The 18,098-nt window shown below is 48.3% G+C and overlaps 1 protein-coding gene across 5 annotated transcripts in view; it reads right to left on the bottom strand.

Annotated features, from left to right (window-relative positions):
- Positions 1-828: 828 nt before the first annotated feature.
- The window catches only part of ECE1 (endothelin converting enzyme 1), a 73,228-nt gene continuing 55,958 nt past the window's right edge, over positions 829-18,098 (bottom strand). For all 5 annotated transcript variants that reach the window (XM_083750190.1, XM_083750188.1, XM_083750186.1 and 2 more), the window contains 9 exons: positions 17,317-17,431; positions 16,153-16,263; positions 13,672-13,848; positions 13,185-13,288; positions 11,985-12,095; positions 8,924-8,991; positions 8,202-8,392; positions 5,893-5,988; positions 829-4,481 (listed from right to left, as the gene is read on the bottom strand). In XM_083750190.1, coding sequence (XP_083606316.1) covers positions 4,305-4,481; positions 5,893-5,988; positions 8,202-8,392; positions 8,924-8,991; positions 11,985-12,095; positions 13,185-13,288; positions 13,672-13,848; positions 16,153-16,263; positions 17,317-17,431 — 1,150 coding nt within the window. In that variant the 3' untranslated portion in view covers positions 829-4,304. The remainder of the gene's footprint in view (positions 4,482-5,892; positions 5,989-8,201; positions 8,393-8,923; positions 8,992-11,984; positions 12,096-13,184; positions 13,289-13,671; positions 13,849-16,152; positions 16,264-17,316; positions 17,432-18,098) is intronic.

Genomic DNA, 18,098 nt, shown 5'->3' on the forward strand with positions numbered 1-18,098 from the left:
AGGAGGGAGTCAGGCTGCGCCCTGACTAAAGGCCTGGTGGAACAGCTCTGTCTTGCAGGCCCTGCGGAAATATGTCAAGTCCTGCAGGGCCCTTGTCTCTTGTGACAGAGAGTTCCACCAGGTTGGAGCCGCAGCCGAAAAAGCCCTGGCTCTAGTTGAGGCCAGCCTAACCTCTCTGTGGCCTGGGACCTTCAAGATGTTTTTATTTGAAGACGGTAAGTTCCTCTGTGGGGCATACCAGGAGAGGCGGTCCTGTAGGTACGAGGGTCCTAGGGTCCACATTAGTACCTGCTACTGTTTGTGGATCTGAACCAGCCTTTGTGGACCAAGAGTTGTACCCAATACTAGTCCATGTAATGTAATGTAATGGCCATAACTAGCTGAGGTTCATTAGTTTCAGTGGGTCTGCCCTGACGCTAACCAAGCTGGAAACGGCCCAAGGCAGTTCTGAAAGGAGAGTATTTGTTTAGTTAAGCAGATCTGGGTTCAAGTCACTGGTCAGTTGTGACATACCAGCCTCTGCCTGGACTGAGAGCAAGGATGAAGAAACCAGAATGGTGAAAAATTCACCTCCTAGAATTCTATTGCTTGTTTCCCAGGTAAGCAGAGACCAGTATAAATGGCTAATAGGCAAGAATTTATTATACTGCAGGTTTTAGAGCTTGCATTTTTTTATTGTGGTAAACTGCTCAAAACTGTTCAATGAGTGTAGATATTTTAATGAACAAATAACAAATAGTGTGAGGGGAAAATAGGAACCTTGGTGGGAGATAGGGGATAGTCAAAAGCAGAGTTAGGGACACACACACACACACACAAACTCCCAAATTAATAAAACCCAAGAAAAGCTTTTATTTCAAAATTACAATAATCTCCAAAGATGCAGGGAAGGTGACAACAAAGAACAAATCAGCCAGACCTTATATTCTCCCCCATCCTGTCCATACATAAATACCACAATATTCCTCCCACACCTTCCCTTAGTCTGAAATAAGTTTGGCCTTGTCTGGTGCGAAGAAAACAATTTCCTAATATTTCCCTTTTTCAGTGGCTACAAGCCTTCCCAGATGCTGAGCAAGCCCCCTTAGGGTATCACAAGTCCTACATTTCTGGTGGTGGTGGTCTTCCTTCTATCCATTTGGAGGGGAGAAGTTCTACTAGGTCTCCCTGCCCCCAGCCCTCTTAAAACATCTGCTGCACCATCTTGAAGCGATTAGCTCGCGTTCTTCTTGGGTCCAATTACTAAAAGCAGATTACACAAATGGAACCATTTTTGCTCTGCACAGGAGGGATCCAAGAGGAAAACCAGAAGAGGAAGAGAGCAGCCCAAAATGGGAAGAATGGCGGCTGCAGTAGCAGCACTGGGTTCAAGAGCAGGTCTGTGCTCTCACCACACAAAGTGGGGGTCTGTTAAGGGGTACAGAACAAAACCCTGGGGTGGTTTTCCTTCTTCGCTCTCCCCTGCACAGGTGATGGAAAGGCACCCTCTCTTTACCTTCAGTGGTGGGAGAAGGCAGCTGAACAAAATGGCATCAAGGGATCAGTGCCTGTCCCAAGCAGCAAAAAAGAGACCACTTTTGGTCACCAGGAAAGATCTCCGGGGAGAGAGAAAAAGGGGGGGGGGGAGAGAGAAGGGAGCCAGACAGATAGACAGGAGCTTGGGGAAATCAGGAAGAGTGTCCAAGGCACCCTTTCCACAAGTCCAAGATGGCAAGATGTCAGAGGTGGCATGATCAGCACAATACCTGCTGGATCTTTGTTTACTGTGTGCTTGCAGGGCTCATTGTTTGGTGCAGGGCAGGATTTGGCTCAGGAAGTGCATGATGTTGCTGGTGGGAGGATTGCTCCAACATTGTTAAGGCACTAGAAGCGCATTCTCAGTCATGTTGAGAGTAAGGCATTTCCCCACCGCAAAGATAAAGCTCACACTCGCTCATTTTCTCAACTCCGGCCCATGTGTCGCAGCAGGGCAGAGTTCAAGCAACCATGTTCCCCACCTGCACATCGGCAAGGCCACCCACCACCAGACTGACTGAGGACAGGAAGTGGGGACACTGCTGCTGTACCCAGAGCCCCAGAAACTCAGTGGCTATCCCTTTGCACCCCCAGGTCCTCCTGGAGTTGTGGTACCAAATGATGGACAGCCACTTCCGCAGGAAATGAAGAGTGGGGACTCCACAAGCCTACAAAGTTTGGGAGGCTGCAAACCAATTGATCCGTTTCGCTCGTCCTCAGGGCAGGAGGCTCACCAGACAAAGTAAAGACAGACAGACAGACAGACACACAAGCCAAAAATAAACGCAAGATGGACTTCTTCAAGAGGAAAAGATGAAGAGAAACCACTAATCACTACGCAAGCATAGTCTTGCTGACTCTTTGGAATGAAGGCATCTCAACTTGTAGTGGAGTTGGAGAGGCCTGAGTTGCACTTGCAATACCAGAGCTCTCCCCTCCTCTGTTTAATTCAAGGCATAAGAAAGCTTGCCTAGGAAAGGAGGTACAGCACATCTTCTCTCCCTCATACGAGTTGGGATTGCAATGGCTCCTGGCCCCACAGTGTTGCAGGGAGGCTGGAAGGAGAGACGGGCAGCTCACAAGTCCAAGGAAGCTCTGTTTCTTCAAGGACGTTTGTCTGCAAGCGCGGGAGCATCACTGCCCAAGTCCCACCAGTCAAGGGGTCTCCAAAACCGACCGCCGTATTTCAGTACAATAAAAAATGGCTTTGTCATGAGGCAGACGGTCTTCTCTGCAGTCCTGACACCTGTCCACAGCTGAAAGCTCCAGGTTTTGTGCCTTTGTCGAGCTACTGAGCACCCGAGAGTTCACAGTGGTGGAGGGCACAAAAGCAGTTAGATGCCTGTAAGAGTTTGGCTGCGGTGTAGAGTTTGCTGACACCACACAAACAGCCAGGATTTGGGGCCTTTTCAAATTCAGTAACCCTTAATTAAGTTATTAAGGCCACAAGGGGGTGGGGGGAGGAAGGGAGAACATGTCAGCTTTAGGTCCGTGGGCCTAACAAGCCTTTAAAATTTCTTTTACTTGGGGTTATGTGTACAAATGTCCGGATGATTCAGCTCCAGACTCAATACAGGCATATTCTTTGGCTGAGCAAAGACAGACAGTACTTCAGCAAGACTTTCAGGGGCTACTTCTTCAGCGGCACTGAAACTGCCCACGTCAGCTGGGGTCTTGACACACAAGGTACATCATTCGAGGTGCATCTTCGAGTTTGTGATGGGGGCATTTCTCTGCAAGGCAGCTCATCTTCCTGGTGCAAAGGCTGCCAACGATGGCTGGTAGGTTGTGACATGCTTGTCCTGCTGGGAAATCTCTCAGATTTAGCTTGGAGATTGAAGCCCCAAAGGCAGCATTTTTAGAAAATGGCCTGCTCTGCACCTGGGGCTAGGGCAGAGGTCCGGGATTTCAACTGGGAAAGTCAACAGTGTTGCCAGGAAGGAAAGGGTTTTGGAGAAGCCAGGCCCCATAATATTTCCCAAGCAAAGAGAGTCTGTGTGGAAATGAGCCGCACCCGTTCCTCCTAAGAAGACCCGGGGCGAGGAGAGATGAGCCATGGGGGAGGTTTGTATCCTGCCTCTCAGCTTTAAGCAGAATGCCCTTAACCTAGAATTGCACACACACGCAATAAATATACCAGTCCATTCAACTAAATACATTTTCCCTGAACTTTCCAGTGTTCTGCAAGATTTAAAAAAAAAAAAAAATTCCGCAGAAATATCTTACAAGTTTTACCATGTGTATGTGAGCGCACAAAACTTATACATATGTATGGATGTGTATGTCTGTCTACAGAGAGGGTTGGGGCTTGTTAGATGTGACCAAAATGGGTTCTCTTTTAAAATTTGGGTGGTTCTCCCTTTTGGGGGGAAAAATGACACAAGAACTTCCAAGCCTATGGTGGCGAAGAGCCAGTCCCGCCCCCCACTGCATATGGGGGGGGGGGAGACAGCACAACCTTATCCCCACCCCAAAGTCAGTGCATCTGAAACACAGACATACATGCGTGCAGACTTCTGCACTTTTAGCAAAGTGAGAGGCAAAGGGGGACACCGATGCAATTGGTTCCGGAGTAGAGGACATCTTCACAGTGGGTCAAATGGGGTGGTGCTTTGGGGTGAGGGCTGGGGACCCCTCCCAGCCATTGCAGAGCGCTGAGCTAGTCCCAAGGTCATGGGGCGCCTTTTAGGTGTGGAGGAAGGCTGAGGGCACTCCCTCCTGCTGTGTTTCCCCCGGGCTGCCCTCCAGTTCATCCCATTCCTTTTCTCTCTCCTTGGCTTTGGGGAACTTCACCAGACCTCGCACTTCCGCTGTGGGTTCATGGGGGAGCCCCGCGGGCACCCAAAGTGTTCTGAGAATTCTGGGGAATTGGAGATGGTTCCGATGACTCGGAAGCGGGAGGGGCTGTGAGAGTCGGTGACCAGTCCTTCGTGAGAGCTCTCCGGGGTGCGGACGGAGCACCAGACCTGGAAGGAGAGAGGAATCGCAAGAGGAATTGCACATCCAGCTAAGTCTTATGCCCCCAGCTCAATTGCAGAGATCACCCACAGAAGTGTCGTTGGTTGTGCCCCAAGTTGGTGAAGCTCGCTTGACAATGATGAGAAACTGAGCCTTTAAGTTTTGTTGGCACAGCCCAGTGGAACTCTCAACCTCTGGAATTTTAGCAGGCGCCTTCAGTGCCAATTTTTAAAATGCCTGCTGAAAACCTTTCTATTCTGCCAGGCCTTTGCAGGCAATTAGGAAGACGTCCTTCCACAATGGTTAATTTATGGCCTGCTTTTTTAAACTTTTAAAATATGGTTTTGGTTATATGTTTTTATTATTGTCAACCATACAGCAGTAGACCTACTGAAATTAATGGGACTGAGTTTGCCATGAGCATTCATTTAAGTGGTTCTACTCTCGAGTAACATCAGCTACCACCCAAGGCATTGTAAGGAGAGAGAACAGCATCTTGGAAATCGAGAATCCCATTATTATCATGGAGAGATGAGCTATTGAAAGGAGGGCAAATTTATGGGAAAGTGTTTATTTGTAAATCACTGGGATGTGAAGTATCACCATAATATTCAACCGGATGTATTCTTTCATGTAAATCAGAGTTACTTTTCTGCTCCTGTAAATCTTGAGTTTTAATCCATGCTAAGGGTTGTATCCAACTACAGTGGTACCTTGGGTTAAGAACTTAATTCGTTCCGGAGGTCCGTTCTTAACCTGCAACTGTTCTTAAGCAGAAGCGTCTGCAACCCGAGGTACCACGGTATTAATTCAAAGCAGGCCCACTGCAAAAAATGATCCTGGGTTATATCCAACGCTAGTCCTACTCAGACAAGACCCAGTGAAGCCAAAGGATATTACTAATGGTCGGGGAGGGGTATTATTTAGGCCAGACCCACTGAGATTAATAGGCCTAAATTGGTCATGCTCCCCAACTTCAATGGGCCTATTCTGAGTAGGAAAAGCATTGGATACAACCAAGGTCATGAAGCAGGGTACAACAGGTTTGCTAACTAGGTAATGATTTATTTGCATTTTTATTCTAATGGCCAAGAATTATCTTGAGGTCTTGGAGGGCACAGAAGACCACCTCCAACTAATTCCAGGCTTGGGTTACAAGATAAAATACAGCATGAATAAACTGTTCAACATGCACAAAAATAGGATGGGTCCTAAAAATATACATGTTCTTTTTTCTTGGAAATCAATAAAAAAATAAAAAAATAAAAATATATCTCTATATCCATACATCTTAGGTGTCAAAAGGCCTGCATATAGTTAGTCACAGCCTTCTCTGTCTGTAGCATCAAACCCAGAGACAAAACATAGCCCAGGCATGCCATCATCCACCCACCTCCAAAATGGGACACTCAGACCTACCTGGGCAAACCCCACAAAGAAGAGCTGGTAGTTGGTGAGGCCCAGCGTGGGCAAAGTCTCCTCTTCTCCGTTTTTCCTCAACCAGTTCTGATAAGCCTGGAAGATGAGGAGGGAAAAGCGAATCAAAACAGGATGCCGTAGAGCTGGAGAAGGCTCAGGTAAGCACAGCCAAAACGATCAAGGGGTTGGAGCAAGTTCCCTGGGAGGAAAGGGATAACACCTGCTTTATTGGGGGGGGGGCGTAGAAAAAAGGGAGAGCAACAGGGGGCATGATACAATTACTCATAGAGTGGAGAAAGTGGATCTCGTAGCGCTAGGACTCAGGGCCACCCAAGGAAACAGAATACCTGAAGGTTCAGGAAGAAATGACTTTTTCGCAGTTTGAAACTATGGAACTCACTGCTGCAGGAGGCAGGGATGGCCACTGACTTGGAGGGTTAGATGATTAGATAAATTCATGGAATAGAGGGCTATCAAAGGTTACTAGCCAGAATGCCTACGTTCTGCCTCCATGGTCTGAGGCAGCAATGATTCTGGAAACTGCAGGAGGGGAGAGTTGCTCATGTGAGCCGGCCCTGTTTGTCGGCTTCCCAGAATGGGTATCTGGCTGGCCTCTGTGAGAACAAGAATCAGGACTGGATGGGCCCCCCTTTGGCCCGACCCTGCAGGACTTATCATACATCCTTCCAACTCTTACAGCTAGATTACAGGAATAGTCACAGCAATTAACGCCTAGTCCACATTTAGCTCTTATACATATTTTCCCCATAGACCCATGGCTCCCAATGTGGGGCACATGCCCCACAGGGGGGCAATTTGATTTTTAAGGGGGGGCAATTTGAGAATAGGTTATTAACAGTCAATGGCCTTTAAGGCTTCCTCCATGTGAATAGCTCACTTTTTGAATAGTAAGAATTATATGTTAATAGCGTGGGGCGGGATCAGGATTTTAGAGATGCTTAGGTGGGGCATAGGGACGCGGATGGCGCTGTGGGTTAAACCACAGAGCCTAGGACTTGCTGATCAGAAGGTCGGCGGTTCAAATCCCCGCGATGGGGTGAGCTCCCGTTGCTCGGTCCCTGCTACTGCCAACCTAGCAGTTCAAAAGCACGTCAAGGTGCAAGTAGATAAATAGGTACCACTCCAGCAGGAAGGTAAATGGTGTTTTCATACGCTGCTCTGGTTCTCCAGAAGCAGCTTAGTCATGCTGGCCACATGACCCGGAAGCTGTACGCCAGCTCCCTTGGCCAGTAAAGCGAGATGAGCGCCGCAACCCCAGAGTCGGCCACGACTGGACCTAATTGGTCAGGGGTCCCTTTACCTTTACCTTTTAGGTGGGGCATGGCCAAAAAAAGGTTGGGAACCACTGCTATAGACTGGATTTACAGAACAAAGACCTGATAAACTTGCTTGTGCAAGCAGCGAGAATTATTATAGCTAGACCCTGAAAGAACCTGGAAGGAGTAAATGTTACACATTAGTATTACGTACAAATTAGTATTATGGCAGATTGCAGTGTTAGAAAAACTGATGACTAAACAGAGATTTGCACAAGGACAATTTTACTGCAACTTGGGCTGGCTTTGCAGATTTTATGAAAATAGCCAAACATGGCAATCCTCTGGCACCAACTCTTTGTAATATGTGGCTCACAACTTTCCGAACCTCTCCCACCCTTCTTTGATGACCTAGGCTCCCCTGTGGGGGAAAAAATAACACCTCTAATACCACTAGGTGGTGCTATAGTTATTCTGAATTAAGGTTTGATTATTTTTATTCACTCCATCTCAAAGCTTTATTTATTTTAAGATTTTGCACTGCATTTGGGTTTTTTTTTCATTCTTTACGTGCACTGTGCACATATTATTTGTGGTTTGATTAGTTTGTCATTTTTTAATGATTCTGTATTTAAGCCAATATAACACCAAATCAGTTATTGTGCATGGAAATTCCAATTTCGGCGTTTTACAGCTTGTATTTTGCAAATACGATGTTGTTCCTGTAGTTAAAAAATTAGTAACAACCATTATTTTTTAAGAAAAGGAAGAGACACAAAGCTGCGGTGTTCAATTTAGAGACTATTTGTGAGAAATTGGGATGAGTGCTCTAAGCAAGTGGCCTTGGCCTTTTCTCTCTATGGCTTGAGACTCACATATCAATTTTGGGGTTTTTTTGCGGGGGGACGGGGACGGTAAACAACAGCTTTACTTGGCAACCTCATCCCTGCTCCTCTTTTGCCAGGCGGCTTCTGCAGCAAAGAAGACCCCACAGCTCCCAAAGTCTGATTGAAAGGCCTGAGGGAGTCTCACCCGGTAGGCAGCTTTGAGACCCCCATTGTCGGCGATGTTCTCCCCCAGGGTGTGCTTGCCATTAATGGCCTCCCCGTGGACTGTGTAGTTGCCGTACTGTTCCACCATGCACTCGGTCTGTTGCTTAAAGGCCTCCACTGACGAATTCTTCCACCAGGGGCGGAGATTGCCGTCCTTGTCGTACTCCCGGCCTGCAAGGACCAAGGAAGTTAGCAAAAAGAATCACAGAATTCTGGAGTTGGAAGGGACCCCCCCCCCAAGGGCCATCTAGTCAAACACCCTGCAATGCGGAAATCGCAGCTAAACGCACAAAATGATATTGTGCCACCCCCCCCCCATCTCAATACTCTGCAGTGTGGAATGAACGAAATAATTTGAGAACATTTAAATATCCTTTTATTGTATGTGTGGGGTGGGGTGTACGTGGATGTTACGACAATCAAATGTTTGTATGCTTATATACAACTGTTAACTTTTACTTATAGATCCTTATTGTTACTTTTTAAAGCAACGCCCAGGAAAAGTGCTGCTCTGCTCCACAAGTTTACTTTGCAAGAAAAATCTGACCGTTTGCAAGAAGTTTGCTAAGGGTTTAAAAATGAAACAGCCCGAAGTGGCAAACACCGCAGCAAAAAAAGTGTGTGGTGTGGGGGGTGGGGTGGAGAGGAGGAAGATAAATTCTAGAAGATGAATTAAAGAGATGGAGGAAAGGAGGTCCTGACCTTGGTCGTCAAAAGCATGAGTCAGTTCATGGCCCACGACCACACCAATCCCACCGAAATTCAGTGCCCTACAGGGAGAAAGAAAATGTCAGTACAGTCATGCCTCATGTTGCGTCCGCTTCAGGTTGCGTTCTTTTGGGTGGTGGACTGCCGAAACACGGAAGTACCGGAACGGGTTACTTCCAGGTTTCCGCAGCTGCGTATGCGCAGAAGTGCTAAATCGCATTTTGCACATAAGCGCCGAATCGCAACCCGCGTGTGCGCAGACGCGGGTTGCGAACACTGCGGGTTGCGAACGTGCATCCCACACAGATCACGTTCGCAACCCGAGCATCCACTGTAAGTCAGAAATACATTTGTTGGCTCCACGGAGGAGCCAGCCCCAATCTGCTGGCTCCAGGGGAACTGCTGCAAACAATAAGGACATAAGAAGAGCCTGCTGGATCACACTAACAGCTCACCTAGTCCAGCATCCTGTTGTCACAGGGCCAACCAGATGTCTGTGGGAAACCTGCAAGCAGAATTCTAGCCCAAGAGCAACTGTTCCTTCCTGAGGTTTCTGGCAACAGGCATGGCTGCCTCCGACTGTGGAGTCACAGCACAGCCATTGCTGCTAGTAGCCTTCTCCTCCTCCAGGATTTTGTCTAATCCTCTTTCCAAGCCACCCGGGTTGGTGGCCCTTACTGCCTCCTGTGGGAGGGAGTTCCACAGATTAACTCTGCGCTGCGTGAAGGAGGAGGTCTTCCTTTTACCCGTACTGAACATTCAGCTTCACTGGATTACCAACCAGCTCTAGTGGTTTCGAGGGAGAATTTTTCTCTCCCTCTCCACTTTTTTCACACCATGAATAACTTCATAAACTTCTATCATGTCACCTTTCCTCTAAGCCAGTCTTTCTCAACCTGTGGTCCCCCAGATGTTGTTGAACTACAACTCCCATCACCCCTAGCTAGCAAGGCCAGAGCTCAGGGATGATGGGAGCTGTAGTCCAACAACATCTGGGGACCCACAGGTTGAGAACCCCTGCAAAAAGTCCCAAACACTGCAACTTTTCTTCATAGGCGAGTCGCTCCACCCCACTGAGCTTTTTGGGTTGCCCTTTTCTCAACAATGCTGATTCTCAGCAGGGCTGGGTTTAGGTTTGATGAGGCCCTAAGCTACTAAAGGTAATGGGGCCCTTTATATGTCCAGCTATCCTTTGTCAACAACAAATTGACGCTGTAGCGCTGTGGGTAAAACCACAGAGCCTAGGACTTGCCGATCAGAAGGTCGGCGGTTCGAATCCCTGCGACGGGGTGAGCTCCCGTTGCTCGGTCCCTGCTCCTGCCAACCTAGCAGCTCGAAACCACGTCATAGTGCAAATAGATAAATAGGTACCGCTCCGGCGGGAAGGTAAACGGCGTTTACGTGCGCTGCTCTGGTTCGCCAGAGGCGGCTTAGTCATGCTGTCCACATGACCCGGAAGCTGTACTCCGGCTCCCGTGGCCAATAAAGCAAGATGAGCGCTGCAATCCCAGAGTCATCCGCGACTGGACCTAATGGTCAGGGATCCCTTTACCTTTACCTTATATACTATATGGTGATTTATGGACCTAATAGGTATCTAAAGCCATTTGCACATAACAAAATCTGTATTTTATCAAAGTAATTGTTGAACTTATCTTATATTTTGGAAATGTACATCCAGTTTTTCCCCCTTAATTTTTTTTGGGGGCCCCCAAGAAAGTGGGGCCCTATACGTAAATCTGGCACTGATTCTCAGCCACCTTCTCTAGCGGTTGGCAACACTTTCTCTCCCTGGACCACACGCACACATACCCAGCGAGGTACGGTTTGTACAACGAAAGCTTCAAAATTGACTGCAGTTGCCCCATTGCTCGAGCCCATGGGATGAGATGTGATGGCACATTCACCAACATTCTACCTCTTGAATTGGGGAGGCAGAGCTGTGGAATTTGACTGGACCAACGGAGGTGGCTGTGAGGGAACTGGTTTGGCAGGAAGACAGCCATCCAGAAAGGGCCGAGGAACAAGGACCAGGCTCATGTGGCGCACAGATGGGCCTACCGAAAATATGCTAGTGAAGGCTTTCCCCTGACATGTGACCCCAGTCACTTATGGAAGATTGATTTCAGATTTGCTGGAAAATGTTCTGGTGTTTTTGGAGTCCGCCAGGATATTTTATTGCTTTTGGAGTTTGTAGCATTGTTTTTATAATTTTTATCTTGCACTGATTTTGCTCTGACGGCATTATGCTGGGAAGCAGGGCGTATGAATCTGAGTAACAATCATGGGAGCTGGTAGGCCGATTCGCACAGAGGCCGGGCAGGAAGACACCTTAGAACCATGAAACTGTGCAGTTGGAAAGGGACCCCCCAGGGTCATCTAGTCCAACCCCCTGCGATGCAGGAATTGCAACTATAGCATCCCTGACAGATGGCCACCCAACCTCTGCTTAAAAACCTCCCGTGAAGGAGAGTCTTTCACCTTCTGAGGGACTCCATTCTCCTGCTGAATAGCTCTTTAAAACGTTGAAATTCTTCCTAACGTTAGAATTTCATCCCTTAGTCGTATGAATCCATTGGTTTGGGTCCTTCCCTCTGGAGCAGCAGAAAACAAGCTTGCTCCATCTTCCATGTGACAGCCCTTTAGCTGTTTGAAGACGTCTATCCTATCACCTCTCCTTTTTCTCTTCTCCAGGCTGAATGTACTCAACTCCCTCAACCGTTCCTCATCAGGCTTGGTTTCCAGACCCCTTTTTCATCTTGGTTACAGCTTGTCAATATCCTCCTTACAAGTGTGGTGCCCAGTTTAAGCTTTACAGACACAGGAGGCCTCTAATGGCATTTTAGTCTCCATCCATCACCTCTGAGACCATAGTGCTTTACTTCCAGCTGCACTTTAAAATAAACAACCAATCCCTGCTGGAATTCTTCCTGAAGCTCACGGCAGTGAGGCTGAATTGGGAGGGGTGTTAATGCCCTCCCCCCCCGCCTTGCCAAACACTGACTATCTGATTGGGTGTGGGGTGACAGAGAGAAAGAGAGTGAAACATTCGTACTTTGGGGAGCTTCGGGTATAGAACGGAGGCTGCAGGATCCCAGCAGGAAAGACAATTTCATTCTTGGTCGGGGAGTAATATGCATTCACTGTTGGGGGTGTCATGCTCCATCTGCAGAAGAAGAAGGAGGAGGGAGAGAAGAGGGGGAGAGTATGGTCAATGGCAAAACCACTCGAGGTGTCCTAAAAGCTCAATGCTCCATCAGCCCAATTTGGCTTTTGGGCATTTCCCATTCCTCAACCTCAACGTCTTCATGGGTAACCCTAAAACATGTCTGGAAATTGCACCCTTGGCCCTGGGGGCCTTTTACTGCTCACTGCAGATCTGTTAGTCAGGGCAGGGGATAGGGAGTACTCTGCACATGCCTGCAAAGCTTGTACTTCGGCACTGAGCTGAGCTCTCTCCCTTGAATGCCAGCCTCCAGCTGGAAGTATGCAAGACTGCACAAGCAAATGCAAAAATACAGTGGGAGCAGGAAATAGGCAGGAATGATTGAGGACATAAAAGTTTGTCCTTTTCTTGGAATGCAGGATGCACAACTTGGATGACCAGCAAGACGGCCCTCTCAGTTTATTTCTTCAATATATAGAAACTGGATTGCAGAACCTGTAAGAACAGGGGGGCATTATCTCCTGCCTTGAGATCCAACTTGGATAAAAGATTCCTTCTCTCTCTCTCTCTCTCTCTCTCTCTCTCTCTCTCTCACACACACACACACACACACACACACACACACACTAACAGCAACCTCCTCCTCAAAGTTTGAGAAGTGAGGTTACAGGGAACCAGAGAGAGGGCCTTCCCGGAACGCCCTCCCACCAGATGTCAAGAAAATAAACAACTATCTAACTTTTAGAAGACATTTGAAGGCAGCCCTGTATAGGGACATTTTTAATGCTTGATGTCTCACTGTGTTTTAATTCTCTGGAAACCGCCCAGAGTAGCTGGGGCAACCCAGTCATATACATTTATTGTTATTGTCCAGCGAAGTTGGTTGCCATCATTGCCTCCTGCTGCGGCGAGTTCCATTGTTTAACTATGCAGGGCATAAGGAAGTGCTTTCTTCTACCCGTCCTGAACCTTCCGACATTCAGCTTCAGCCAAAGCTTGGTGTGCCTGAAAAAATGCACGGTCCGAGTGGGCCAGCCCCCCCCTCCCCGGGGTTTGACCCCCCCCCCCAGCATCCCGAGGTCGACTCACTGGTCACGGTTTGGAGGCTTCCGGAGCTGCTCAGCGGCCACTCGGGCGGAGAAGTTGAGGAACTGCATGACGTTCTCGTAGTACAGATCCGGGACGGCATCGTACTGCCAGGAAGCAAGAGGACGAGGAGGAGGAGAAGAAGAAGGAGAAGGAGAAGAAGAAGAATAGTTTGGATTTGATATCCCGCTTTATCACTCCCCTTCAGGAGTCTCAAAGCGGCTAACATTCTCCTTTCCCTTCCTCCCCCACAACAAACACTCTGTGAGGTGAGAGACTTCAGAGAAGTGTGACTGGCCCAAGGTCACCCAGCAGCTGCAGGTGGAGGAGCGGGGAAGTGAACCCAGTTCACCAGATTACGAGTCCACCGCTCTTAGCCACTACACCACACTGGCCCATCAGAATAGGGAAGCTGGCCGCAGTCACCGCCAACCCCCCATTCCAAATCCCGCTGCTTGGCGTTAGTGGGCCTGCCCCACCTCCAACTCACATCCTTGAACACTTTGTCCAGCTCTTTGGGGTCCATGATGAACTTAGGGTAACCGATCATGTCGTAGATGGCGTCGGCTTTCTCCTTGGCGGACCGCCTCGTCTCCTCATCCATCCATGGGAGGGTGGCCAAGCTCTCTTCGAAGGCCATCTTGATCTCCTTAATCATTTCCTCAGCCTGGTGGAGACAAAGCATGAAGTTACAAGGCGGGACCGCTTCTTTTAACAGGAATTGGGGGGGCGGGGGAGGTCTTGGCAAACGGTCGGTGTGTGAGGGGCTTCAGGGAATCCCATCCCCCTCCCTCACAACTGGCAGCCAGAAATGGAAAACAGGAGGTTCTTACAAAGGTAATTGATTCAATATTCACAGAGAGAGATGATTTTATTGATTGATTGATTGATTGATTGATTCATACATACATACATACATACATACCCCACCCATACATACATACATACATACCCCACCCATCTGGCTGGGTTTCCCCAGCCTCTCTGGGCGGCTTCCAACAAAACACTAAAATACAATAACTTATTAAGCATTAAAAGCTTTCCTAAACAGGGCTGCCTTCAGATGTCTTCTATAAGTTTGGTAGTTATTTTGGTTGCCCTTCTCCCTCCTCGGGGAAAAGCCCCCAAGAGCAGCACACACGCTCCGCGTGGCTCTTGCGGGCTTTTCTGGGAGGTGGGGGAAGGAACAGAGCGTGACTAAGTCAGAAGCTAGAACAGTGAGAGGGAGCGCTGCATAGCGATCTCTCTCGCTGTTCTGGCTTCTGGGATAGCTGCACAGCCTGCATTCGCTCCATAAGACGCACACACATTTCCCCTTACTTTTTAGGAGGAAAAAAGTGTGTTTTATAGAGCGAAAAATACTGTATATGCATTGTATATGTGATATAATTTTGTGCCACCAGACGGCGATCTGGAGCTGCCTTTTTTTCTACCTGTTTTCCCTGTTTAAATTTACAATGCTTTAAACTGAAACGCTTCTTTGATGTGTCTAGATCCAGCCTAAATTGGGACTTTCTGCTAAACACAAGTAAGCTAAATATGTTAGATTAGATTAGCAGAACAGACCTCTGGGAGAAACTTTGGAGGAAAGATTTAAAATTTACTCACTGAAAGAAAATTATATGAAAATGACACATAGATGGTATTTAACCCTGAGCAGATTAGCTAAGGGACGCAGGTGGCGCTGTGGGTTAAAGCCTCAGCGCCTAGGACTTGCCGATCGAAAGGTCGGCGGTTTGAATCCCTGCGGTGGGGTGCGCTCCCGCTGCTTGGTCCCAGCGCCTGCCAACCTAGCAGTTCGAAAGCACCTCCGGGTGCAAGTAGATAAATAGGGACCGCTTACCAGCGGGAAGGTAAACGGCGTTTCCGTGTGCGGCTCTGGCTCGCCAGAGCAGCGATGTCACGCTGGCCACATGACCCGGAAGTGTCTCCGGACAGTGCTGGCCACTGGCCTCTTAAGTGAGATGGGCGCACAACCCCAGAGTCTGTCAAGACTGGCCTGTACGGGCAGGGGTACCTTTACCTTTTACCTTTAGATTAGCTAAAATGTAGAAATCTGACTCTGATGTGTGTTGGAAATGCAGATAAGTAGAAGGAACATTTTTTTCATATATGGTGGGTATGCAAAATAGCCAAAGAATACTGGGAAATGATATATAATGATATGAAAAAAAATTTTTTTAAAAAAATATTTTCCCCCAAAACAGGTATTCCTTTTGGTAATGGTGCAGACAGAGGTACCCAGGAGTCAGAAAAACGTATTTATGTATGTAACTAAAGCAGCTTGGATTTTGTTAGCCCAAAAATTGAGGGTCAGAGAGGTCCCTAAGAAGGAGAGGTGGCAACTTAAAATGATAGGATATGCAGCGTTAACAGAATAAGAGAGTGAGAATATCAAGTATCTAAAGAGGAGCGGAAAATCTTTGTGGAATATTTGGAAAATAACTGTAAACAAGTGAAAACGCTAGTGGGGTTAATGTAAATTCAACTGTATAATGTATAATGGAGAACTATGACGGGGGGGGGGATGAAATTAAACGCTGTTCTCCCTCCCCACCCAAGAATATGCAGAAATTATGGGAAAATTAAAAGAACCATGGAAGAGGAAGAAGGGAAGTCGATGAAGGTACTATTGCAATACAGTCATACCTCGAGTTATAGACGCTTAAGGTTGCGTTTTTTTGGGGTTACGGACACGCCAAAACCTGGAAGTACTCCGGAACAGGTTACTTATGGGTTTTGGAGGTCGCACATGCGCAGAAGTGCTAAATCGTGCTTTGCGCATAAGCACCAAATCGCAACCCGTGCGTGCGCAGACGTGGTGCTGTGGGTTGCGAACGTGCCTCCTGCACGGATCACGTTTGCTACTCAAGCATCCACTGCAGTGGATATTTAATGGTGGAAATGTATATTGTAAAACTCTAATAAAATAAGATTAGCGGAACTGGCCCTGTAACAGTCACCACCTTACCACTGCCTTGCTGTCTTCCGCGAAGGAGGCCTTGACGAACATGGCACCCAGCGCAAAGCCCAGGTTGATGTCTGTGTCGCTGATGCAGTACTTCCATCGGGGCAGGCAGGTCTGTGGGGCAGAAGGAGACCCTTGGTGTCAGCGGCACTGGCGGAGGAAGGGGGTGCGGTCCACCCTGGGTGTCATCCCTGGGGGGGGTGACATCACCCCCCTGGGACGCTCGCCACGGGCGGCTAGCCCCACCCCTGAGTGCACAGCATGTACGCCACTCCAGGTGCCAGAGCAGCTAGCTCTGCCTCTCAATAGCGGAGGAACTTGGGGCAACTCAGGGCCAGAGATGAACGCCTCCACCAAACCCCTTCTCTCTCCCCACCCAGGAAGCAGGAGGGTGATGGTCCCTGGAGAGCAACTCCTCGTGAAAAGCACCCAGGATGGACATGGGTGGACCACCAGGTCTCCCAGTCTTTGAATTGCAGACAGCCACCCAGCTCTTTGCCTTAGGATGAGATTTCTGCTTTTCTTTTGTAGAGCTTTATTTATTTATTTTAAATGCATATACGGTGGTACCTCGGGTTACAGACGCTTCAGGTTACAGACTCCGCTAACCCAGAAATAGTACCTCGGGTTAAGAACTTTGCTTCAGGATGAGAACAGAAATTGCGTGGCTGCGGCAGCTGGAGGCCCCATCAGTGGTGCCTCAGGTTAAGAACAGTTTCAGGTTAAGAACAGACCTCCAGAATGACTTAAGTTATTAACCCAAGGTACCACTGTATTTATTTACAATAGAATGTACAGTGGTGCCCCGCAAGACGAACGCCTCGCAAGACGGAAAACCCGCTAGACGAAAGGGTTTTCCCGTTTTGGAGGCGTTTCGCAAAACGAATTTCCCTATGGGCTTGCTTCGCAAGACGAAAATGTCTTGCGAGTTCCTGCGGGGTTTTTTCCCCTTCCCCCCCCTTTTTCTAAGCAGCTAAGCCGCTTATCAGCTGATCCGCTAAGCCGCTAAACCGCTAATAGCGCTAATCCGCTAAGCTGTCAATGGGCTTGCTTCGCAAGACGAAAAAACCGCTATACGAAGAGCCTCATGGAACGGATTCATTTCGTCTTGCGAGGCACCACTGTAACAAAATAAAGCAATGAGTGCCGCCCAAGTTTGCTACTCGCCTTCTTTGAGCCGTACATGACCTCCATGAACTTTTCCTCTGCATCCTGGAAGCGCTGGTCCAGAAAGCCAGCTCCTTTTCTCACCAGGTGCCAGATCATGTAGTTGTGCAAGATACTGGAATGGAAAAAGGGGTGGGGTGGGAGGGAAAGATGAGGACCTCTCCATCCTCTCTTGGAACTGGCTGCAAAAAGTGCCCTCCCCCCAATATCAGTTGCACACTGCAGGCGTTGCAAGGGAGCCCCCTACTAGCCCTACCTGGTGTGCCTTTGGGGATTGCACCCGGGACCTCCTTCATGCAAAGCAGGTGCCCCACCTCTGAGCTATGGTCCTTAAAAATAAAGCAAGCACCTAGTCCTCACTGTTCTGGAAAAAGGGCTAGTTTAAAGGAAGCTGATTTTTACCGAGTCCACCTAGCTCTGTATTGCCTACACTGACTGGCAGCAAGGGCTCTGCAGGGTTTCAGACAGGGAGCCTTTTCCCGGCCCCACCTGGAAGATGCTGCCAGCAGGGATTGAACCTGGGACCTTCTGCGTGCAAAGCAGGTGCTCTGCTGCAGACGTTGTGTTCCTTCTGCTGAAGACGAACCAATATTCTAGTCCTCATGCTTCTGAATGAAGAACTGATAGAACCAGGAAGCTACCTTAGAGAGGATCAGAGCACTAGACTAAATCTGGGATCTTATGTATGCAAAGCAGGTGAGCTCCAGCCTTCTCCCTAAGCTTCCAATCCTTGTGGTTCTGAACAAAGGGCTGATCCAATCAATCAATCAATCAATCAATCA

The sequence above is a fragment of the Podarcis gaigeae genome (genome assembly GCF_964106915.1).
Source record: "Podarcis gaigeae genome assembly, chromosome: 8".
NCBI classification, from domain to species: Eukaryota; Metazoa; Chordata; class Lepidosauria; order Squamata; family Lacertidae; genus Podarcis; species Podarcis gaigeae.